This window comes from Macrobrachium nipponense, chromosome 2 (genome assembly GCF_015104395.2).
Source record: "Macrobrachium nipponense isolate FS-2020 chromosome 2, ASM1510439v2, whole genome shotgun sequence".
In the NCBI taxonomy this organism is placed as follows: Eukaryota; Metazoa; Arthropoda; class Malacostraca; order Decapoda; family Palaemonidae; genus Macrobrachium; species Macrobrachium nipponense.
Window position 1 is genome coordinate 91,812,922 of NC_087201.1, and position 26,453 is coordinate 91,839,374.

General features: G+C 41.3%; 2 protein-coding genes across 2 annotated transcripts in view; one reads left to right on the forward strand and one right to left on the reverse strand.

The window, feature by feature from the left end:
- Nucleotides 1-26,453, reverse strand: part of LOC135221252 (uncharacterized) — a 291,718-nt gene that overhangs the window by 96,311 nt on the left and 168,954 nt on the right. The gene's annotated exons all lie outside the window — the stretch shown is intronic.
- LOC135220785 (probable ATP-dependent RNA helicase DDX27) overlaps nt 1-26,453 on the forward strand; it is a 173,608-nt gene that overhangs the window by 94,767 nt on the left and 52,388 nt on the right. The window contains exons 3-7 of the mRNA XM_064258262.1: nt 8,906-9,093; nt 9,221-9,439; nt 9,767-9,952; nt 12,521-12,688; nt 24,215-24,361. Coding sequence (XP_064114332.1) covers nt 9,067-9,093; nt 9,221-9,439; nt 9,767-9,952; nt 12,521-12,688; nt 24,215-24,361 — 747 coding nt within the window. The 5' untranslated portion in view covers nt 8,906-9,066. The remainder of the gene's footprint in view (nt 1-8,905; nt 9,094-9,220; nt 9,440-9,766; nt 9,953-12,520; nt 12,689-24,214; nt 24,362-26,453) is intronic.

Genomic DNA, 26,453 nt, shown 5'->3' on the forward strand with positions numbered 1-26,453 from the left:
TTTATTATAAAATTTTCTGGGGTATTTTTTGTAGGGCGTGGAATGAAATAGGCAATTTACATGTAAAATGTGGTTCAAGATAGGAAAAAGTCAGGTTACGAAGGCCGCTTCAGAATGGAATAATTTCGTATCCTGAGGTACTACTGTACTTATTCAGAATGTCAGGATTGTTAGGAAAGACATTAAAATCTCACCTTAAAAAACTGAAAAGATACTAAGAGCTGAAAATATGTCTAATTTAGAATCTACTCCTGTTAATCCAGCAGTGGTAGAAAGATCTGTTGCTTCTCCTGTTCCTTCTTCCTCTCCTCATATCCTGAGTCCTCCTACTTTACCACCTACTCATAATCCATCTTCCCATGATTCTGCCTTTCAAGCCATTGCCAGCCTCAAATCAAAAAGTCCTTTTTCAGTCAAGTGTCATGCACCCAGTCAGTCTTTGTATGCTTTATAAACTCGACGCCAACTTCCACTGGACTAGCGCCTGCTTATATTCCTTTGGTGCCAATGGACTAGTGCCAATCTTGGCTCTCTTACACCCGTACCCAATGCTGTTGCCAACCTAGAAGCAAGAGTAGATCAAAAATTTTCGATCATGCTTCAAGCAATGGAAAAGTTAGAAGTGTCTTTTAAAACCCTAATGGACAAGGTAAGTGGTGAAGTGAGTGCCTGTGCTAGTGGTGTGGAGGAGGTGGCTGTTCGTCCCACTGATTCCCCTAGGCAAAGGGCCCTGTCAAACTCCCAAGAACTTGGGAGGAGGCATACTGGTAGACCAAGGGAGGTCATTGGGTCTGCCCACGAGCAGTCGTCCCCTCAGGGGATCCTGTTGATAAATCCCAGGTTGCAACAGACCACCATTGGAAAGGCGTCTCTACGGAAGTGCGTCTTTCTTCTAGTGCATCCAGGCGCCAGTGGCATTCCATTGACGAGTCCTGTCCATTGAAAAGGAGGGCTCGTAAGATGTCTCCTTCTCCAGTCCCCTGTAAAAAGACTAATCCTTTTCAAGAGGATCAACCTTCATATAATTTTTGGGACTCCAGAGAGATTCTCTCAGGATCTGAAAGGAGAGGGACACCAAAGTGAGAGGATTTCATCCTCTATGTCTCGGTCCTTGTCTAGGAAGTCTTCCTCTGGTAGACTTTCGGATATCGCAAGCAAGAAAGTCACAGAGCATTCTTTGGTGCCGGATCCACGTCCTCCTGTACCTTCTACGAGTGTTGGGAAGTGTAAAATAATCTGCGATCACATCGGCACCTGTTCATACTTCTAACGCAGAAAAACAGGTAGTGCTTCCACCAGTATCACCTGTAGTTCAAGAGACTTCTTGGGTACATGAGCCGCATCTGGAGTATAAGCTCCCATCAGCACAGAGGATACCTACAGCACTGTAACCTACAATAATTCAATAGAAGTTGGGGCAGGCAAGCGCCCACCAGCTCCTGAGCGCCCATTGGCACCCAAAAGTTCATTAGCTCCTGAGCCCCCATTAGCACCTAATCATCCATCGGTGCTCGAACATCCATTGGTTCCTGAGCGTCCAGTGGTGCCCAAACATCCATTTGCGCCCGAGCGTCCATCAACGGCCGAGCTCCTGCAAGTGTCCAAGCAGCCATGTGTGCAGCTGGATCAGTATGAAGTTTTTAGACAAACTTTATCAACAGTTATGCCTTCTGTCTTACTGACAGGGTCACATGCTATGGCTGCCCACGATCCTTCGTTTTCAGCCAATCAGAACAAATTGGACAGCATCTTGGATTTTATACAGTCTTCGGTGCCTCCTGTTCAGCCTCGAGAACTTGTTGCCAATTTCATCAACCGAAGAAGAGGGAGAAGAATAAGATAAAGAGTAGTCTCTGATGGCTTACAAATCACTACTGTTTTACTTTGTAGCAAATTTTTCTGATTCGTTCTCGCCAGTGACACCCACTTCACCAGAGTCTTCCTACATGAGAGACAAGCAAGAGGACTCGGCGAAGTTGCCCAAGTTAGTGCTGTCTTTTTCGGCATGGAAGGCGTTGAAGGAGATTAACCTTTGGGTTGAGGAGAAGAGGGATCAAGGCAAAGAGAACTTCAATTTTCCTCCTCGTCTTTCAACAAGAAGACATCTTATGTTACAAGACCGGAGAAGCCCTCTCTTTGGGTGTCTCTGCCCAGGGAGACTTTTCTGGAGTTACTGACTCGGCGAGAAGATCGGCTTTCAATTCAGCCAAGATAATGTTTATGGCTTCAGAATTCAGATTCCTTGACTGGACAGTGGGAGCCTTGGGCCGTAAACTCAAAAATTGTACTACGATGAATGAGGATTCCTTTGTGGACATTTTGGGAGTTATATCCTGTTTAGACAAAGGAATTAGAGGCTGATCCTCAGAACTAGCCTCTCTTTTCACATTAGGCATTCTAAAGAAGAGAGAACTTTGGTGCTCTTTCACCTCCAAAGGAGTATCTCACACTCAAAATTCCACCTTGCTTTATTCTCCTCAGGATAAGAAGCGCCTTTTCCCAGAGGATACGGTAGTTCAAGTTTTCTGGGAATTTCAGGAGAAGGTAACACAGGATCTTCTTGCACAATCCATGAAACGTACTCGAGAGACAATTCTCAGTGTACGTCCTTTGCTAGCCATGCGTGGTCAACTGTTTTGGGACAGGGGATTTGCTAGATATTTGCTTCACCCAAAGATCTATCAAAAAGTTATAACTAAATACTCCGCCAGAAAATAATGTATCAGTCCTTCATGCACCTGCAGGAGCAAGACTCCTACAGTTCTGGAAAAACTGGGAAGGAAGACGGGCGGAATCTTGGATTGTAGAGGTATTAAGAGAAGGCTACGATATTCTGTTCAAGAGCACACCTCCATTAAACTCTCCGGTAGTTTTGAGAGCATACTCAGGAAGATTCAGAGAGATTCATTGCCCTTTCGAGAGAGGGTTTGTCCCTCTTGCAGAAAAAAGTAAAAGAGTTAGTAGAAGAACCATTAACCCCAGGATTTTACAATTGTCTATTTATAGTGCCCAAGTCATCGGGGGGCTGGAGCCCTGTGTTGGATGTAAGCACTCTGAACCAATTTGTGCTGAAGACAAAGTTCAAGATGGAGACGATTCAGATGGTCCTATCATCAATCTGTCAGGGGGATTGGATAATCTCCATCGATATGGAAGACACAAGTGTTCACTCGAGTCCTAGCTCCCATTGCGAAATGGTTACGTACATCTAATCGGGATAAGAATATCCTTATACTTAGATGATTGGCTTCTTTGGTTACAAACAAAGAAGTGCACATAGGATCTACAGAAGACTCTTATCATTAGCTCAGGAATTAGGACTGCTAATAAACTGGCAAAAGTCACAGTTACTCCCATGTCAGGAGCTAGTCTATTTGGGGATGAGGATAGACTCGGTGAGTTTTCGGGCTTTTCCATCCCTACAAAGAATGGAGTCGTGTCGAGCTTACAGAAGGTAGAGCGATTTCTAGTCCTTCAGAAATGCTCAGTGAGGAATGGATGAGTCTATTGGGCATGCTATCCTCAATAGAACAGTTTGTGACACTGGGCAGACTGCATATGAGGAATCTACAGTTCTTTCTCAGGGTAAACTGGAACAGGAAGAATTTCCAGACTCTTCTATGTTCCAAATCACAAAAGAGATAAAGGAGGACATGCAGTGGTGTAAGTTAAAAGACAGGCTTTTAAGAGGAAAGTCTTTTCTACCGCTGACCCCAACGTAGTGTTCTTTTCAGCTCCGTCAGATCAAGGTTGGGGAGTGATACTAGGGGAAAAGGAAGTCTCAGGGACTTGGAATGTGCAACAGAAACAGTGCCATATAAATCGGAAGGAATTGACTGCCATCCAAGGGGGGTTACTGGCAGTCCCAGGTTATTGTCAGACTGTTATCGATGATGGCAATTTATTGCACCATAACAGGACGAGTTCCGGTTATCAGTGCCTTATGGCCACAAGGGAGCTTATGGTGCCGTAAGGATGCTTATGACGTGCAGTAAGGATTCTTATGGTGTCGATAACCAAGGGCCGATAACTGGTTATCGGCGAGTCCTTCCCACAGAGTGGATGATGAACTGAGTGGTGTGCCTCGATCTATGGAAATTTTGGGGCAAGTCAATGCTAGATCTGTTTGCCACAGCAAGAAGCCATCATCTCCCTCTACTGCTAGCCAGCCCCAGACCCAAAAGCTTGGGCGACCGGTATGATGCTTTTGGACTGGTCGAACAAAGACTTGTGTGCATTCCCTCCACTCAGGATGATGAGAGAAGTCGTCAACAAATTCAGATCTCACCACATCTCGATGACTCTCATTCCTCCATTCTGGCCAGCACAAGAATGGCTTCCAGATCTACTAGATCTGGTGGATTGGTCAAGGTTACTTCCACAGAAAACTGATCTACTCAGATAGCCCCACTTCAGAAGGTGCCATCAAGGGCTGTCCACTCTGTCCCTGACTGCTTACAGATTGTCCGATGACTTACGAGCGAAAGCTTTTTCAAACCAAGTGGCAAGAGCTATTGCTCAGTGCAGAAGGAATCTTCAAGTGATGTCTACCAGGCAAAGTGGACAGTTTTTAGAACCTGGTGTAAAGAACATAACATTTTGTCCTCTAAGACATCTATAACAAAAATAGCAGACTTCCTGTTACATTTGAGAACAGTTAGGAACTTGTCTACCTCCACAATCAGAGGATGTAAGGCAATGTTGGGATAAATTTTTAAACACAGAGGATTGGCTCTATCAACGAACAAAGATCTTTTGAATCTCATTAAATCCTTTGATACAGAAAAGTTAAAGGTTTGAAGATCTTATCTTGGAACCTAGATGTATAGTCCTTAATTAGCTAAATGGCTGTCGGAACCCCCGTTTGAGCCATGGTGCAGTGCATCGTTGAAAGATTTGACAAGAAAGACCCTATTCCTGGTAGCCTTGTCTACAGCAAAAAGGTGAGTGAACTACATGACATGGACAAGAGTGTGGGATTAACCATGGGGTTTTTGGCGAAAAACGAGACCATCCAAGCCGTGGCCTCATTCTTTCATTATTAAAAGTCTGATGGGCTTAGGAGGACCAGAAGAAGAAGAGATGTTACTGTGTCTGGCCAGAGCCCTAAAATGTTATCTACAAAAGACAGGAAAAATGAGGGGCTCATCTGATCATTTACGGTGTTCTGTAAAGAATCCTTCTCTCCCATAATGTTATTGTAGAGTCTCATTCCCAATTGAGAGAAACAGATTTTAATACACTAAAAGTGAAGGCTCAAAAGGTGAGCTGTGGCTACGTCATGCTCCTTTAAACATAACCTCTCTTTGGATTCGATTATACAAGCAACTTATGGGAAATGCAAATTAGTGTTCGCTTCTCATTACCTGCGAGAATTCGAAACGGTTTATGAAAATTGCAGTACCCTGGGTCTGTATTTAGCAGCTGGCACAGCATTAGGTAAGGGTGTGTAGGAAGTCATTCCTTCCTATTGTAGTCTCTTCGCCTTGAATAAGGTGGTTGTTGTTTTAAGGGGAGCCTGGAGGTACTATTGGTGTACTAGGAGTACCCTTCAGTCAAGTTTATAGTTGGTTATGAATTTTATTATAATTTTGGAGGTGATATGTTTTTGCTCTGGTAAATATGATATTGTATGGTACTGTGTCCTGGGCAGGGACACCTTTCGGTTGACCATGCTAGCCACGGACTATTCCTTAACTGCATGGATCCCACTAAGTAGAGGACGACTCCTGGCTATACTGCCACGTCCCTACGAGTTACAATGAGCGTCTTCCAGAGGCAGTAATCATCTGTTCAGCTCTTTTAACAGGTAAGGAACCAAGAAGCATTCTCATGGATGCTAGCACTAAGTACATATTTTATATTCATTAATTATAAAAAATAAGTGCATATCCATATCCATGGATCCGACCTCCTACAATGTGGGATTCAGCTATGTAACCACTTGGTAAGTTGCATACATAAAAATGAGATTTTTATAATAAAATAAGATTTTATGTATACTTACCAAGTAGTTGCATGACCAAAGCCCTCCCTCCTCCCCTCACATGGATAGTAGGGCATAAACAACTGATTTTCATGCGGTGTTGGTTCCTCTCTCCCCCAATAGTGTGCGGAGGGGTTGGGGGGGGCGCATCACCTGACCAAAACAAACTAGCGCTACCACAAATTTCAAAAATTCTAGCTGCCGATGGATTTAGAAACTGTAGCTATGTAACTACTTGGTAAGTATACATAAAATCTTATTTTATTTTAAAATTGTAATTTTTGTTACTTTGGGAAGACTGCATATGAGACCTCTGCAGTTTTTCCTAAAGGCAAATTGGTCCAGGAAGACTCAGCAAGATTCCTTTATATTCAAGATAACACCAGAAATCAAAAAGGACCTTCTGTGTTGGTCTTGCATGGAAATACTGTTGGAGGTGAAGTCCCTTCTCCAGTTGAGTCCAGACCTTCAATTTTATTCCATCGCCTTGGACACAGGCTGGGGAGCTCTCCTGAAGGGTCTAAGAAGTATCAGGCTTTTGGACCCCAGATTAAAGAAAAGCTCATATCAACATGAAGGAGCTGGAAGTGGTACACAGGCCTGCAGGTCTTTTCAAATCTGGTTTGTGGGAAGAATGTGGTGGTACACACAGACAATACGACAGCCCTCTCTTATATTCGAAAACAAGGGGGAACTCTTTCTCTCTGTACGAGACAGTGAGGGATCTCTTGTTTTGGGTAAACGCCAATCAAGTGACACTTTCAATGAGGTTCATTCAAGGAAAGATTAATGTGATTTTGGATGAGTTGAGCTGCAACAAACAAGTTCTTCCAACAGAATGGACTCTCAACTTGTTGGTCTGCCATCTCCTTTGGAAATTATGGGGAAGACCGAGTATAGATCTCTTCACTACAGTGAAAAACAACAGACTTCCTCTGTTCTCTCCGATTTCAGATCCCCGGACATGGTCAGTAGATACCATGTTACTAGATTGGAGGTGACTGGATCTGTATGCATTCCCTCCTTTTGGGATGATAAGGGAAGTAATCAACAAGTTGGCGACTTGTCAATGAACACATATGACACCAGTGGCTCCCTTTTGGCCTGGGAAAGAATGATTTTCCGATCTTGTTCGCATGTTAGTTGACTGCTCAAGACTACTTCCACAAAAGAAGTGGCTGCTCAGACAATGCCATTTCCAAAGGTTCCATCAAGGATTATCCACTCTGGTTCTAGGTTACAGACTGTAGGCGCCTCGTTAGATCAAAAGGCTTTTCAGGCCAAGCTGCAGAAGCTATTGCAAAGTGCAGGCGATTGTCTTCTAAGCTGTACCAGTCAGAGTGGACAGTCTTCAGGAAATGGTGTCGACGAACTAACGTCTCTTCAGAAACATCTGTAGAACAGATAGCAGACTTTTTATTATTCCTTAGAAATGTTAGACGTTTAGTAAGATCTACCATTAAAGGATACAAGGCGATGCTATCTTCAGTGTTTAGGCAAAGAGGTGTCGACTTGTCTAACAATCAAGACATCAGCAACCTTATAAAATTCTTCGACACGATGAAACAAAATAATTCCTCTGCTGTCTCATGGAATTTGGATGTATTTCTGAATTGGCTCTCAAGTCCTCAGTTTGAGTCCTCTCCAGAACATCTCTCTTAGAAGACTTACGGAGAAGACTCTCTTCTTAGTGTCTCTAGCAACAGCTAGACGTGTAAGGAAGCTGCATGCTATTAATAAAAGAATAGGTTTCTTGCAAGGAGATGTGCTTTTTAGTCAAAAATAAGGATCCAGCCAACCCTTGGTGTTGCTCATTTGTGATTTTAGGTGCATAGGAGGAAGAAAGGCTTCTTTGTCCTATGAGATCCTTAAAGTACTATCTCTGAAGGACTGAGAAAGTTAGAGGGCCATCTGAACACCTTTGGTGCTCTCTGAGAAATCCAGTTCCTTTGTTGAAGAATGCAATATCCTTTTTCTTGAAAGAGCTATTCTCAGAAGCCCACTCTCAAGTAAATGAAGACGCTTTCAATATTTTGAAAGTAAAAGCTCATGAAGTTAGAGCGGGGCCCACATCTCTAGCTTTCAGGCGTAATTCATCAATTTCCTCAATTCTACAAACAACGTTTTAGAGATGTAAATCGGTTTTCGCCTCACACTATCTAAAGGACATCGAGGGAGTATTTGAAAATTTGAGTAGTCTAGGTTCTTCATCCGTGGCTTTTCACTAGCCTTGAAGCATGGTTTATGTATTTTTTGGGAACTCAGGGGATATTTGGTACCTGGAGTACCCACCAGATCAGTGTCATTTTTTAATGGGTAATGGTGGTGTTTGGTTTTGTGGTGTAGGTATTTGTTTTTTATTCTGGTCTACACAGTGCAAGGGCAAATTGTACTTGGCTTTGTTAGCACAAGGTATACTTCCTCCACTACAAAGTTCCCCACTAATGTAGGAGCAACTCTATGCTCTACCGCCACGCTCACTACTAGTTGAGTAAAGTGCCCCCAACCAGAGGCATTAACTTCCTGCAGCAACTTTCTCAACAGGTAAGGAAACAGGCATTTGTAATAATGCTGGCAGCTGTTACTTTTTATTCCAATTCATTAATCCTTAATGCTTTGGTTTAAAAATGTCTATGCTGTTCCCAACTCCAGGCATGTATAATTACCAAGTAATTACATGATTGGAGCCCACCCTCCTCCCCTCACATGGATGTGAAGGCAGATAACGAATTGAGCCTTCTGCTAGTTTGTTTCCTAAACTGGATAATGGGTAGGAACTACCCACCTACACAATATCGATAGTAGCTCCAATTTTGAATTTTTTTAAGCTACCGTAGGTCAGGGAACCATAGCTATGTAATTACTTGGGAAGTATAAAAAAAAATATTTATTATAAAAATGTCATTTTGTTCTCTCCAGATGCTCTGAAAGTCAGAGAATTAGATTTGAAGAGGAAAGAAAAGATAAAAGATCGCCCTGTTAAAGATAAAAGAACTAAGGAACAAATTCAACAAGATGAAGTGAATGCAAATTTCTTTGAAGATGCACCTCCTGTTGATTATGATATTACATTCCTGGAAATGAATTTGTCTCGATCATTGCTGAAGGTTCGTAAAGAATTTTGATTTGTGTCATTTTGTGAGGATAATTTTTTTTCATCAATGAACGTTATAAAAATCTCAATATTGACTGAGAAAGCAAGGCTGGAAACTTGTTTCTTTTTTTCTTTATCAGGCTATAGATAGTTTGGGATATGAAACTCCAACTCCTATCCAGGCTGCCACAATTCCTGTTGCCCTTCAAGGCAGGGATATTTGTGGTTGTGCTGCCACAGGTACTGGAAAAACAGCTGCTTTTATGCTCCCAATTCTGGAGCGACTCATTTACAGACCACCTGATGATGCAGTGACTAGAGTATTGGTCCTCTTACCAACAAGAGAGTTGTGTGTACAAGTAAGTAACAAAATGTCATAATTTCATTTTGAGTAACTCGAAGTTTGTGGGTAGAAGCTACAAATTCAGCATTTTGCCCTAGCTTTATATAGTCGTTCAAGGCAGGACAACCAAACTTAAATCAGATTAGAGTGCGTATTCTCATATAAGTAATGCCCATGAAAGTGATATGTCTCCCTGGATCACTTTATACTTTTAGCTTTTCCATTTACCAATAGAAGATGAAGGAATGTAGAAAATATGTTGGAAATTGTGATACCTGAAAGTCATGTAATTTTGTCAATTTGGGTGATTTTATTTCGTTATTTTAATTGTCATTTTGTCTAGGTTTTTCAGGTGACAAAGGATCTGTCAAAGTACACCAGCATAGACACAGCCTTGTCAGTTGGTGGCTTAGATCTTCGCACCCAAGTTGCTAGGCTTAAGACCATGCCAGATATTGTTATTGCGACCCCTGGACGTCTTTTAGACCATCTGAAAAATACTCCAAATTTTGGTATTGATGGTGTTGAGGTGAGTGCATCATTTTATTATTCATTTGCATGTGCTGTCAGGAATAAATAAAAATCAATCATAACTTGCTATGTCAGTTTCCATGGATTGTAATTCAAGCATATAAAAGAACAAAGGAAAACTAAAGAAGAAATGCAGGCAATGGATTACAGATGAAATACGGTAACACATACGTGTGCAGTTGAAAACTTTATAGCTCAGGTATGTTTTGGTGATGGAGCTTATCACAAAAATAACAGTATTGCAAGTGTCTGTATCTATAACCTGCCAGGAAGTTTACTCAGCAATTTATGTGAGGGAATGGAAAAACTGGCAGTGATCAGTTTGACACTGCAGTATCTTAGAGGAATATTGATGAACTGGTGTGTCCTGAGTAGTCATACATGAAATCTTTGATGGCACAGATACAGAACCCATGGTAAAAGTTTCTTATTGAAATAGAACTTATGGAGATAAATATACAAGGATGTCTTCTGGCAATCTTAATCACAATACCCTGGCTGGTGAAAGGAAACCATGACCTATATTAATTTAATGAAATAAAAGTTTGTTTCTGTGATCCTGGTGACAGCTGCTTAATTAAACAATATTCTGACTATGTTAAAAAGAAACATTCTGAAGCATGGGACATTAATGCTGGTTTCTTTGTAGATTATGGAAAGCTTTTGAAATTTTTCAGTTTCTTGACAGGATTAAATGGAATGATTCACAGAATTCAGAAATTGCAGCTCAATGTAAGAGATGCTTTTTGGGGTCAGATTTTCCATAAAATTTCTATCCTAGGGTAAACTAATTTACAGTGAAAAGTAAGTTTGAGATTTCTCTGCAAGATTGTGAGTCCCACCTTACATAAAATTAACGTTTGGTTTCAGTTTCATATACTACTAGTTTGAAAATTGTAAATATTAATGTGTTAAAATTTCTGGAAATTCTTAAAACATTTTAAATTTTGAATGTTCCTTGCCGGTCCAGGCAGTCACCTATTATTTTAAGTCAACTTGGTGAACATATGCTATATACCTTTCTTGGTTGTCAGCATCTTGATTAAGAAACAAGACAGCCTCATACAACCTCTCCAAGTTACTGCCCTAAGCAGAATGACTTTCAGCCTTGTCTCGGAGGATTATATTCAGGCACTGGAAGACAATGTAACCAATACTATGGCTAGTGTTGCCTTCGTTAACTTGAGGGATGCTGCCTCCTTGTCAACATCTGCCGGTACTGCTTCTCAATGCAATCTTCCCTTTTGCTAGTGCTCACCTTCCAGTCAGTGTTGTTAAGCCTTGGCACCACACTGACAGCTGGCGTTGTATACTGCTTAGAGGACTCGCCTTTTGTTAGTACTTGCATTGCTCTGCTTCACAGCCTTACAAATCTCTGATCCCCTTAAATTCTTTCATTCAGGAGTCAAAGGCAAATCTTCTTATAAGCCTCCCTGCATAAGTGGCCACAGATTAAGTCATCAGGAGACTGGGAAGGCCTGGAAATCCAGTGATGTAGAGCCTTGGGTTCCAAGGTGACTAGAGAAGTTAGAAGATTTTTGGTATCATGGGGACATACTACACTTGGAAGCTGGTACTGAGAGTGCTCGAAAAAAAAGAAGACTAGCAATAGGATGGATTATGTGGAAAAAGATTGTTAAAGTACTTTTTAATATTAGTACATATTCCATTAACAAACAAAAATACCTGTATAAGGTCTATACAGTATTAAGTGTAGTAGCAACTGAGACTAAGTCGGGATGTGAAATGAGTGGTTATAACAGGAAAATAATAGATGTGAAGTAGCAGGAAAAAGATCAGCAGCTAGGTCCTGAAAATTAGGAGAAAGAGACCCAGCTTTAAGACCTGAATCAGGTAAAATTTGCACAAGGTAGTAAGGTACAGGGAACTCATTTTACATCTAGCCTCTTTAAAGGGAAAACCTGATATAAACGATGACAAAGCCACATATCAAGGACGTACAGGCAGTCCCCAGTTTACGACGGGGGTTCCAGCACCTCAGTGGCATGTTTGGTATGGTCTTTGCGAGTTTAATTCTCAGGCATTCCATTGAGGGGTGATAGAAGTTCACTCTCGACATGGTTCAGAAGTCACATAAAGCTGTTGGTCCTGTTGCTGAATAACCGCTGGTTCCATGCAACGTAAAAATATAAAACAAACAAATTACGGGGGCTCTGTTCTTGAGGCAAGTCTTAAGCCAGAACATCATTGAAAATCTTCAAAAATCCTAAGAAAACCTCGCTTAAAATGGTTCAGTTGCCTTTTTGGAGGAATATTTCTTTTGTCAGATTGGTGTCGTAACCCTGGAACATGCATTGCAAACCTGTTAATAATTTCTGGGCAATATAATTGAAAGGCATCTTAACCTTGGAACATCATAACCAAAATTGATGTAAACCGGGGACTGCTTGTATTATTAAATACATGAGGGAAATTCATTTTAAAATTTCTGAATTCTTTCTTGGATCGTCTACAAATTTATGTAAGTTTCTGGAACATTTAGGTATTTTTTCTGTTAACAGAGATTTATTGCTTCTTCATCCTTTTATTTCATTTAAATCTTCAGATTTTGGTCTTGGATGAAGCAGACCGACTGTTGGACGAGCATTTTGAAGAACAAATGAAAGATATAATGAATCAATGTTCAGCAAAACGCCAAACCATGCTTTTCTCAGCCACCATGACAGATAAAGTTCAGAAGTTAGCTTTAGTCTCTTTAAAAAACCCTGTTAAGGTACGTTTTTTTCTGCATTGTTGTCCATAATTTTGTCTGACATGTTTGAATATACAATTGTTTAGTCGAAGCTGTTCTTAGACTTATTTTTTAACCCTTAAACGCTGAAGCGGTAAAAAAAAAATGTTTTCTCCCCGTGTGCCGGAGGTGTTTCAGAGTGAACGGGGAAGCGGAAAAAATATTTTTTTCAAAAAATCACAGCGCGCTTAGTTTTCAAGATTAAGAGTTCATTTTTGGCTCCTTTTTTTGTCATTGGCTGAAGTTTAGTATGCAACCATCAGAAATGAAAAAAATTATCATTATCATATATAAATATACGATATATGATAGCGCAAAAAACGAAATTTTAAATATATATATTATTCAAATTGCGGTGCGCGAAACGGTTAAAGGTAACAAGTTACTTTTTTTTCGTTGTAATGTACACTAAATTGCAATCATTTTGGTATATAACACATTGTAAAACGATAAAAGCAACACAGAGAAAATATTATCACAAAATAATGCATGAATTCGTAACGCGCGGACGTAAACAAATTTTTTTTTTTCAAAAATTCACCATAATCTAAATATTGTCCTAGAGACTTCCAATTTCTTTCAAAATGAAGACAAATGATTGAATATTACTATACTGTAAGAATATTAGCTTACAAATGCAGTTTTCGGCCATATCGGACGAGTTAAAGTTGACCGAATGTCAAATTTTTTATGTATATATTTTTTTATATGCAATTATTTTGGAAATAAGAAAAGCTACAACCTTCACAAATATTTTTTGTTTTATTCTACATGAAATTGCGCACATTTTCATATATAAAAACTCTATGAAATGCCTAATATGAAATGGAGCAAATATTCCGTGAATGGAACGTACGCATTTTTTTTAAATTCACCATAAAATCTAAATATTGTGCTAGAGACTTTGAATTTGTTTCAAGATGAAGATAAATGACTGAATATTACTAGACTGTAAGAGTTTTAGCTTACAATTGCGTTTTTCGACCATTTCGGTAGAGTCAAAGTTGACCGAACGTGGTTTTTTTCTATTTATCATGATTTATATGCAAATATTTCAAAAATGAGAAAAGCTACAACCTTCAATTATTTTTTGTTGTATTCTACATAAAATTGCGCACATTTTCATATATAAAACTTTATGTAACGGCTAATTTAAAATGGTGCAAACATTACCACAATCGCATGTATGATTTTTTTTGGAAGAGTTACCGCGCGGACGTAAGGAAAAAGTTTTCTCATAAATTCACCATAAATCGAAATATTGTGCTAGAGACTTCCAATTAGTTGCAAATTTAAGGTAAATGATTGAATATTACTAAAATATAAGAGTTTTTAGCTTACAATTGCTTTTTTTTACCATTTCGGTAGAGTCAAAGTTGACCGAAGGTTGAAATTTTGGCACTTATCATTATTTATATGAAAAATCTCAAAACTGATAAAAGCTACAATCATGAGTATTTTTTTGTTGTATTCTACATAAAAATGCGCACATTTTCATATATAGTACGCCAGGGTAACGGCTAATTTAAAATGGTACAAAAATTATGTCAAAGTGACGAAATAATTCCGAGATGTGTCACAGATACTTTTTAGTGCGGCAAGAAAGAAATTCGCGCTTGCGCGCCTGCGTAACGATTGTAAACAAAACAACACCTGATCCCTGAACTCCCAGCATCCCCACCCCCAAGGCGCGTGATTCAAGAGTTTTAGGCTGGTAGGCGTAAAAGTATTTTTCTGCGAATTTTTAAAAAAAAAATTTTGTATGTCGACGTAAATTACGTCCAGTCGGCACACGAGAGACAAAAAATGTCGACGTAAAATACGTCCAGTCGGCAGTAAAGGGTTAATACACTTTTAGATGGATCTCCTGAGCTCATTGCTATACATAGTTGTTTAGCAGGCTGATGAGTCTTCATTGATCCATAAGTTTCTTCCTCACTCTTGATTTTGTGAAATCAATAGTGACTTGGTCTACTAGTCTGATATTTAAACAGTATTTCATTAACAAATGTTCCTAGTAACAAATATTGTCTTGTTTATTTCTGTGTATGTATGTGTAACTTTAATATGTAACTGAGGCCTCTTTTGTATTTAATACTGATCTAAGTGTGTGTAAAGTACTTTTCTCTAGTTAAATTAATAATATGATATATATGCAAGGTGTTCTTGTTCTTATTCGGTCTCTTAGAATCACCATCCACACCAGTGGTCCAAGTCACTGACAAACAAGTGATCCATGTCACTGAAGCTTTCTTGCTATTTTTTTTTTATTTTTTTTTTATTTTATTTTTTTTTTTTTTATCTATCCTGGACCTAATACCTAAGTGTTAGGTCTTTTAACCCTCTTACGCCGATTGGGACGTATTAAATGTCGAATCAAAATGTCTCCCGTATGCCAAATGGACGTATCATACGTCGACTCAAAAAAAAGTTATTTTCAAATTCGCGGAAAATTACTTATAGGCCTACCAACCGAAGACTTTTGAATCACGGGCCTTGGGGGATGCTGGGAGTTCAGGATCAAGGCGTGTTTTGTTTACAATCGCTATGCAGGCACGCAGGCACGCAAGCGCGAATTTCTTTCTTATCGCACTAAAAAGTTATCAGTGACACATCTCAAATATTATTTCGTCACTTTGACATAATTTTTGCACCATTTTAAATTATCCGATACATGGAGTATTATATATGAAAATGTGCGCAATTTCATGTAGAATACAATAAAAAAATACTCATAATTGTAGCTTTTATCAGTTTGAAATATTTTCATATAAATAACAATAAGTGCAAAAATTTCAAGCTTCGGTCAACTTGACTCGACGAAATGGTCGAGAAACGCAATTGTAAGCTAAAACTCTTATATTCTAGTAATATTCAATCATTGCCTTCATTTTGCAACAAATTGGACATCTCTAGCACAATATTTTGATTTATGGTGATTTATGAAAAAACTTTTTCCTTACGTTCGCACGGTAACTCTTCCGATAAATTTTTTTGTGCGATTGTCCTAGTGTTTTCACTATTTTAAATTTGCCGTTACATAAAGTTTTATATATGGAAATGTGTGCAATTTCATGCACAATAGAACTAAAAACAACCCATGGTTGTAGCTTTTATAAGTTTAAAATATTTTCATATAAATAACGTTAAGTGCAAAAATTTCCACTTCGGTCAACTTTGACTCTACCAAAATGGTCGAAAAACGCAATTGTAAGTTAAAACACCTATTTTGTTCATGAACCTTACCTGCCAGATATATATAGCTGTATTCTCCGAAGTCCGACAGAATTTCAAAACTCCCGGCACACGCAGTGGCGGCCAGGTGGTAGTACCCATTCCCGCCGCTGGGAGGCGGGCGTCAAGAACCATTCCCATTTTCTGTCTACGATATTTTCTGTCGCCGGTGCAGCCAACAAGTGTTTTTCTGCACCTCCGTCATTGGATTTTGGAACTCTTTTGGTCACTTGAGTATCCCGATTGATTTTTTGGTTATTTGATTTGGATCGGTGGTTAAGCATACGCTAATTGTGGATTGGTTTTGAATTTGGCTTGATTTTTCTTTAAATTTGAGATGTCTGGATCTAGTTCGACTAGCGCCAGAGTATGTGGTGTGGAAGAATGCAAGGTGAGGCTACCGAAATCTTCGGTAGACCCTCATACAGTGTGCGCGAATTGTTGGAAACATGTTTGTGTGTTTGATGATCGCTGCAATGAATGTGAGAGTATGTCTGATTCTGCGTGGAAGGCGTATGAATCATATGTGTCTAAAATAGAAAGAGATAGGGTAAGAAGGAGTGTAACGCCAGTTACACATCCAGTGGAATTTATCCCTCCTAAACCTGTGATGCCTTTGGAACTACATTAGTGTCTGTTTGGAGGGTAATACCCTATCAATGATTCTTGAATCTTTGCGTAGCCTGGAATTCAAAAGTGCAAGCATTAGAAGGTGTTAATAGTGCAGTGGTGTGTAGGTAATGCTCCAGTGTTGCGGAAGGGGGGTCGGACAACCGATCTGACGTTCCTTCGGCAAGACTTGGGGGCGCTTCCCAGGCTTCCAAAGTTCGTAAACGGATCTTGAAAGAGTGCTTGTTTTCGTCATCAGAATCGTCCTCCCGCGCAGCGGTTGGAGCTTTCGGAAAAGCGATCGCGCCCTTTGAAGAGGACAAAGACGATAGATGCCGCACAGGCGGCCGCCGCCTTTGATTCCTCAGAGGAGGACGCTGCACATCCCTTAGCCCCTTCTGTTTTGCGGTCGTCTCCAGAACAATTCGAAGACTCTCCACGCAAAAGAGAGCAAAGGTGCAAGGTGTCGCACAGGCGACCGGCACCTTTGGTCTAAGGAGAAGGACGCTTCACGTCCTTTCTCTTCTTCTGTGTTGCGATCGTCGCCGGAGAGGATGTCTTTTGACGACAATGCTTTTGAGCGCCCTGGTTGCGCTAAGGATATACCTGTGGCGGTCCATGTGAGAAGGAGGAGGGCTTCCCCTCGCCCTCGTCTTCTCACAGGATCAAGCCCTAAATCGAAGAGATTGAGGAATTTGCAACATCAAAATTGCCTTATTAGTTGCGGAGAAAGAGGATAATTCACGTCACAGGAGGAAGGATGATAAACTGCCAGTCAAGAGATCCAGGCAGTCTCCTTCTCATCACCTCGCTTTTTCTCCTGTTACTCGCCTTCCAGATTTCGTGCACGAAGGTCTGCAGAGCCAACGACGTTAAGGCGGGCAGCGAGACTTGACGCCAGGCCTGACGTTCGATCTGGGCGCTCGGCTGGATGCCAAGCGTGACGCTCGGCAGGACTCTCGGCTTGACGCCAGGCATGGCGCGCAGCTGGACGCACGACGTAATGTTTCTTCAGACATTCGCCGAGATTCGGAGGATAGTAATGAATCTCAAGAAGGAAACTTGTCGGAGGAATTAACTGAAGAACAATCATCAGCAGTATCTTCAGATTACCAGGTTTTGGTTCAATTGCTTCGAACCTCCTTTGAAGAGAAGTTTAAACCTGAAGCCCCGCAGTCGCCTCCTTCACAATTGCTATCGTCGAAGGCTATCAAGACTCCAGGATTGTTGAAGATGGCTACTTCATTATCAACAAAAAGGGCTTTTAAGAAAATGCAGAATTGGATGGAGTCAAGAAAAGCCCGAAACAAGAACGCTTTCGCCCTACCCCCTTCAAGACTGACAGGTAAGGCAGGTCTTTGGTATGAGACAGGGGAGGAGATAGGTTTTAGAGCCCCCTCGTCGTCCCAAGGTGACTTCGCTACCTTGGTAGATGCACCGAAGAGATCCCTTTTGTCGACAACGAAAGTGCCCTGGACCCTTTCTGAGATGGACCATCATATGAAGGGACTCTTCCGTACGATAGAAGTTTTCAACTTTTTGGATTGGTGTTTAGGGGTCTTGGATAACCGGTCGCGTAGTCCTGATTCGCTTAGCCTCGAGGAGCTGTCCAGCGTGCTTGCATGCATGGACAAGGCCGTCAGGGATGGTTCGGAGGAGTTGGCTTCGCACTTCTGCACTTCGATTTTGAAGAAGAGAGCGGCCTATTGTGGTTTTACTGCAAAGGCGGGTCTCTATCTCTCAAAAGGCAGAATTGTTGTATGCGCCTCTTTCGAGCCATCTTTTTCCTCAGGCTATGGTCAAAGATCTGGCTGTCAGTCTACAAGAGAAGGCTACCCAAGACCTCCTAGCTCAGTCGGCAAAACGTACGGTTGTTTCTTCTACGTCGGCACGGGCGCAACAGTTCAAGAAGCAGAAGCCCTTTCGAGGTGGAGTTTCCTCGAGAACATCTTCTCGATGGAAGTACACGTTCCAGAGGCAGAGTCTCGGCTAAGATCAGAGGAAAGAAATGAACCAGATATCCTTCAGCCACCAGTAGGAGCCAGGCTTCGACTATTCTCAAAAGCTTGGATAGAAAGGAAGGAACGGACAGCTGGTCGCTCAACGTCATCAAGCAGGGGGTACAAGATTCCTTTCTTGAAACCTCCCCCACTGTGCACGACACCCAAGGATTTATCCCCTATTTACCATCAGGAGAAGCAACCAATCCTTTTTTGATCTGCTCGAGCAGATGTTGGAAAAGAGAGCGGTGGAACAGGTCGTAGACCTGGAATCTCCAGGCTTCTACATCAGGATATTCCTGGTGCCGAAACAGTCAGGAGGTTGGCGACCAGTCTTAGATGTGAGCAGTCTGAATCGGTTCGTACAGAAGCAGAAATTCAAGATGGAGACACCTCAGTCAGTTCTTGTGACCTTAGACCACAGATTGGATGGTTTTCCATTAGACTTCAAGACGCGTATATTCCACGTCCCCATCCATCCACAGTCGATGAAGTATCTTCGGTTTGTCCTAAAAGGGACAGTTTATCAATTCAGGGCGCTTTGCTTCGGATTGAGCACTGCCCCTATGATCTTCACGACTTTAATGAAGAACGTGGCGAGGTGGCTTCATCTTGCAAATATCAGAGTCTCTATGTACCTGGACGACTGGCTCATTCGTGCCTCCACTCAAACGCGGTGTCTGAAGGATCTTCAAACAACTTTATCGTTGGTGAAGTCCCTGGGGACTACTGGTGAATTTCGAAAGTCACATCTGATTCCAACCCCCAATCCATCTTGTATCTGGGGATTCAGATGGATTCAGTGGCTTTTCGAGCTTTTCCGTCCCAGGGACGTCAGCAGCAATGTTTAGACAAAGTGACAGCCTTCCTAAGGAAAGATTCGTGCTCGGTGAGGGAATGGATGAGCCTGCTGGGGACCATTTCCTCGCTGGAGAAGTTTGTTTCCTTGGGGAGACTGCACCTCAGACGCTACAATTTTTTCTCAAGGAAAATTGGAAAGAAAGCAAGAATCCTGGATATGAGCTTAAAAATTTCAGGAGAGGTAAAACATCACTTAAAATGGTGGCTAGATCCAGTGAAGTTGTCGGAGGGCGTCTCTCTCAAGCTTCAGAGCCCCGACCTAGTGTTGTTCTCCGACGCGTCCACCACGGGGTGGGGAGCAAAAACATTAGGGGGGAAGAAGTGTCAGGCACCTGGAGAGGGGAACAGGTGTCCTGGCACATAAACCTAAAGGAAATGGCAGCCATCTTTTAGCTCTCCAGTTTTTCCAAGAAAAAGTCTCTCATCGAATAGTCCAAGTCAACTCAGACAACACCACAGCTCTGGCGTACTTGAAGAAGCAGGGAGGAACACAGTCTCGGTCCCTTTTTGCCCTGGCAAAGGAGATCTTGCTGTGGGCAAGGGCACTGGACGTCACGATCCTTACAAGGTTTGTAGCAGGAGTAGAGAACGTCTGTCAGATCTCCTCAGCAGACGAGGTCAACTTCTGCCAACCGAGTGGACTCTGCATCAGGAGGTATGCCAAGAGCTGTGGGGGTTATGGGGACGTCCGCTAGTGGACATCTTTGCGGACGTCCAGAACGAAGAGGCTTCCACTGTACTGCTCCCCAGTACTCGACCCAGCGGCAGTGGCGATAGACGCACTTCTCTGGGACTGGACGGGGATGGACCTGTACGCCTTTCCCCCGTTCAAGATCCTAGGGGAAGTCATGAGAAAGTTTGCGGCGTCGGAAGGGACGAGAATGACTTTTGATCGCCCCGTTCTGGCCGGCGAGAGACTGGTTCACAGAGGTCATGGCCTTCGTAGTAGACTTCCCGAGGACCCTTCCAGTAAGGACAGATCTACTCAGACAGCCCCACTTCGAGAGGTACCACAGAAATCTCTCCGCTCTGAGTCTGACTGCATTCAGACTATCCAAAGTTCCAGCCAGAGCGAGAGGCTTTTCTAGGTCAGTGGCGAAAGCTATCGCCAGTGCAAGAAGAGCTTCATCCAATGCAGTGTACCAATCGAAGTGGGCAGTCTTCAGGAGTTGGTGCAAGAAGAACGGCATTTCCTCCACCACGACCTCTGTGAGCCAGATTGCTGACTTCCTTTTATATCTGAGAAGGGATCTAAAACTTGCAGTCTCTACAATAAGGGGTATAGGAGTGTGCTTTCAGTTGTCTTTAGGCACAGAGGCCTGGATTTGGCGGACAACAGAGACCTTCACGATCTCTTGAGATCTTTTGAAACAACGAAGGTTCAACAACCCAGGTTGCCATCTTGGAACTTGGATGTAGTTCTGAAGTTTCTCATGTCCAGTCCATTCGAACCTATGCATACGGCTTCCCTGAAGGATGTTACTAGAAAAGCTATCTTCCTGACTGCTGCTGGCGACGGTGAAGAGAGTCAGCGAGGTACAAGCGATTAGCAAATACGTGGGCTTTTGTTTTTAAAGTTATAAACGCGGTTTGTTCCTTGAGCCCAACGTTCCTGGCAAAAAATGAAAATCCGTCCAACCCTTGGCCTAGGACCTTCGAAATTAAAGGGATGGCCGAAATCATTGGGCGCGAGCCAGAGAGAGTTCTGTGCCCTGTCAGGGCTCTAAAATTCTACCTACAGAAGACTAAGGATTGTAGAGGTCTTTCGGATAACTTGTGGTGTTCGGTAAGGAAGAATGCTTTGGCTTTTTTCTTGAGGGACACCATCCACCATCAAGGAAGCACATTCATCCTGTCAAGACAGTGATATGAAAATGTTGAAGGTGAATGCGCATGAAGTAAGGGCTATTTCTATGTCGGTAGCCTTCCAAAAGAACATGGCACTTAATGACATCTTGAATGCCACATTTTGGCGTAGTAATTCAGTGTTTGCCTCTCACTACCTTCGGGAGGTGAGGACTACATACGAGAACTGTTGCTCTTTGGGCCCATATGTCGCAGCAGACACTATATTGGGTACAGAGAGTAGCACTCTTCCTATCATTTAGGAAATAATATGTTAGTTTGGACTTTTTAATTTTATTTCTTTTTATTTTTTATTTTTATTTTATTATGCTTATTTAGGTGTTTAGTTTATTGTGGTCTTGGGTCGGCCGCCTTAGGCGGACTTCCCTCCATTAGCCTTGGTTATACGAAGTTTAACCAGATAGGCTAGGTCAGGTGGTAATGTTTTTGCTTCGCCCTCATAATAGGGTAAAATGTTTTTGTCACATTGTGGTCATGCACCCGTTGACAAATCATCTGGAGCGCACCAGCTATATAGGTCACGTCCTTGCTGGCACCTCCAGTGAAGCATTAACAGCATTCGGTGTCTAATCAACACCTATATGATCTGTCACATTGTGGTCACGCTCCCCGTGACAGTTCATTAGAGCGCACCAGCTACACAGGTCACGTCCTTGCTGGCACCTCTAGAATGCATTACCCAAAAAATTGGAGGTCTATAATGTAGGATCTAGTTGTTTTGGTCACGCCCCCGTTGACAGATCCTCTAGAACTCAACAGCATCGCAGGTCACTACCTTGCTGGAGTCTCTAGTAAGGCAGAAGCAGACTTGGGTGACGGTACTCAACGAAGTCAGCTATGCTAACAGGTAAGGAACCAAGATATCAATCATGTAAATGGAATTGTTTCCCAAAATCCGAGTCTGTCTCCCCCTTCCTCCAAAGGTGGGATTCAGCTATATATATATATCTGGCAGGTAAGGTTCATGAACAAAATGATATTGTTATGATACAATAAAGTTTGTTCATACTTACCTGGCAGATATATATAATCAAAAGTGCCCACCCACCTCCCTCAGGAGACAGTGGCACTAGAAATATCTGACAGAAAATGGGAATGGTTCCTGACGCGCCTCCCAGCGGCGGGAATGGTACTACCACCTGGCCGACCACTGCGTGTGCCGGGAGTTTTGAAATTCTGTCGGACTTCGGAGAATACAGCTATATATATATCTGCCAGGTAAGTATGAACAAACTTTATTGTATCATAACAATATCATATTCTAGTAATATTCAATCATTTACCTTCATTTTGCAACGAATTGGAAGTCTCTAGCACAATATTTCGATTTATGGTGAATTTATGGAAAAAAAAAAAAAAAAACATTTGCCTTACGTCCGCGCAGTAACTTCCGAAAAAATCAGAATTTTTTTCGTGCGATTATCGAAATGTTTGCAACATTTAAAATTAGCTGTTACATAAAGTTTATATATGAAAATGTGTGCAATTTCATGTAGAATACAACTAAAAATGATTGAAGGTTGTAGCTTTCCTCTTTTTTTGAAATATTTGCATATAAATCACGATAAATAGAAAAAAACCACATTCGGTCAAATTTGACTCTACCAAAATAGTTGAAAAACTCAATTGTAAGCTAAAACTCTTACAATCTAGTAATATACAGTCATTTATCTTCATTTTGAAACAAATTTGAAGTGTCTAACACAATATTAGAATTATGGTGAATTTAAAAAAAAAAAATTCTTTCCCTCCGCTCGCCGATTTGCGGTCGAAAATCTTCTAAATACGTATGTCGCATTATCCTAATATTTGCTCCTTTTCATATTAGCCGTTTTATAGAGTTTCTTATATGAAAATGTGTGCAATATCATGAAGAATACAAAAAAAATAATTGAAGGTTGTAGCTTTTCTCATTTCCGAATATTTGCCTATAAATATATATATAAAAAATTTTGACATTCAGTCAACTTTAACTCGTCCGAAATGGTCGAAATCTGCAATTCTAATCTAAAACTCTTACAGTATTGTAATATTCAATCACTTTTCTTCATTTTGAAACAAATTGGAAGTCTCTAGAACAATATTAGATTTACGGTGAATTTAAAAAAAAAACATTTTTTTACGTCCGCGCGTTACAAATTCGTGCATCATTTTGTGATAATATTTTTCCGGTGTTGCTTTTATCTTTTTACAATGTATTATATATCAAAATGATTGCAAGTTAGTGTACAATACAACGAAAAATAAAGTAACTCGTTAGCTTTAACTGTTTTTTGCACAGCGCGATTTGAATACAATTATGGATGAATTTTTTTTTTTCGCTACCATATTTTGCATTATTTACATATGATAACATTTATTTTTCATTTCTGATGGTTGCATACTAAACTTCAGGCAATGACAAAAAAAAAGGAGCCAAAAATGAACTCTTAATCTTCAAAACTAAGCGTGCTGTGATTTTTTGAAAAAATTATTTTTTCCGCTTCCGTGCTCACTCCAAACCCGCCTCAGCATACAGGAAAGGTTTTGATTTTTAGGGCTTCGGCGTAAGAGGGTTAATGCTTGATATAAACTTGGGGCCAAGAAACAACAAAATAGTATTCATTCAGTATTCCCATGTAGATTCTAGGAGTAAATTGGAATTACTCCATTATGCCAGAGGTTTGTGGATCATCTTTGTGCATGTTTGTATTTTCATGAATGCTACATTTTTCAAAATGTTGGGTCTGTAGCTTAGCCCATAAGCAGCCTCTTCATTACAAGTTGACATAATTTGTCTGTAGCAATAGGATCAAAGTTAGAATTTTTACCTGGGAAGGTACAACTAACAGAAGAAATTCAGGAATCAGTGGATCTATTATGCCACCCTTCAAGACATAATTAGACTAAGGTTTTTATCATGAAACATAAATTTATATTTGTTTTTATATTTTTCTAGGTATTTGTTGACAGCAACACAGATGTAGCTCGAAATTTACGCCAAGAATTCATTCGACTTCGTTCTGAGACCAGTAGGGAAGCTGTTTTAGCTTATTTGGTAACTCGAACATTCAGCCATCATACTATGGTGTTTGTGCCAAGGAAGGTAATAAATATGTATATATCTAAAATATACTATTTGTATAGTTTTATATTAATTGCGTTTAACATAAAGTAAGCCTTTAAGCGTATTTTTTATGCAAAATTGGGCTGTCAGGAAGTAGTTACAGGATGATATAAATTATTGCATTAGTACTGTATTATTTATAATTTGATCAAGTAAATATGACAAAAATTCTAAGACATTTTGTATTTTTCATAGCTACATGCCTTTGGTCTTAACAATAGGATAACTTTCCAGCTCCTAGCTGGATATGGTTAAATCATAGATGAAAAGCAAGGAATCTTGTGAGACCTGGCAATGCGTGCACGTCGGGTGAAAAGTGGTCAAGGACCACGCACCTACGCTATAGCGTTCAGTCTTTCCCAACCCAGGATGTCTTGAAGAAGACAGGGGCAGCTAGAGGTGCACAGTACAACATTAAAACCTCAGGTTTGTAGCTATGAAAAATACAAATTGTCTTAGAAAATTTGTCATTTGTTCATACGCAAACAAACCTTCGGTCTTAACAATAGAATAGACTTATACTTGGAGAGAGGTACAGACATCCTAAACCAGCTGGGGGCCTACCCACCAGTCCAGCTCCAGAAGAAATATCTACTGGAGAGGGACTGATGCTCATGAGAAGCTAGATACAGTGATATCCAACAACTCAGCCACTGAGTTACTTACAATGATATAGGGGACGAATCATTGTATAGGAAACTAAAGAGAAACTTTGACTGTCCAATAACAAACCAATGCGCCAGGGTTTGTTACCGCTCCCTACTCCCCCTGGCTAAGGAGTGGAGTATATGCTACCGAATAGATGGTTTTTTATTTGCATACCAAGCGACCAAACTATCAGTATGACTACCTTACTCACCTGTATCAGACCAGTCAAGCGAATGACGTGTTTATTCCTCAACCTGCCCGAAGGAAGAAGGAAAGGTGCAAGAGAAAGAAAGACCAGCCAACTCACTCATTCTCTCATCCACACAATCATGTTTGGTAAGATACAAATGTGCCCTGTTAAGGGCAATGATGATTTACACAACCTGTTTGGCAGCCATCACAGGACCCAGGGAAAACGTGTCCATAGATCCGTGGGCAACATCCTTAAAATAGAAGGAGGTGAACGTGGACTGGCGTAACCAAGTACCAGCGGCTGCTCAGCACTCAATGAACAGGCAAATTCTTCTTGAAAGCGAGAGAGGGACCAGTACCCCTAACGTCATGTGCTCTAGCCTGCACAGACATAGTGGCGGAATCATCAAGAGTCAAGTACGCCTGTCTGATGGCTTCCCGTATCCAAAAAGAGATTGTATTCTTGGACACCTTTCTTCGTACGCCCCATGCTAACAAAAAACCTATGACAACCTGGCCTAAGGTGCCATGTCCTTTTAAGGTAGTAACGTAGAGCCCTGACAGGATGTAACAAAAGCTCTTGAAAATCACCGCCCACAAAGTGGTGGAATGGAAAAGGAGGCGAACCTATCATCATGCACCAAGGGATTCTGGGATTGTTGGACTTAGCCATGAATTCCGGGACAAATTCGGACACAGACCCCCAACACCTGGTGTGCTTCACATCATAGCTCAGACTGTGCAGCTCCCCCACTCTCGAAGACACCAAGGCCAGGAAGAAAACTGTTTTGAGTGTCAAGTCCCTGTCTGATGAATGACGCAAAGGCTCATATGGAGCTTTAGCAAAACTTCTCAAGACCAAGGAAACATTCCAGGACGGGGGTTTGAGCTCTAGGAGAACATGACTGCTCAAACTCAAACCCTTTAACTAGCAAGGAAAGTTCCCAGGATGAGGCGATGTCGATACCTCTAAGATGTGAAACTAAACTCAGGGCCGCCCTGTAGCCTCTAATGGTGGAAACAGACAAACCCTTCTCATCTCTGAGGAAGGTCAAAAAGTCTGCTATGTGCTAAGTAGAGGTTTCTAGTAGAGAAAAACCCCGTTTATGACACCAATCACAGTAAATTGCCAATTTGCCTTGGTAAACTGCAGTTTGATGTTCTGAGACTGCTGGACATGTGCCCTGCTGTCCTCTGAGAAAAGCCTCCCACTCAGAGGAGATAATGGATA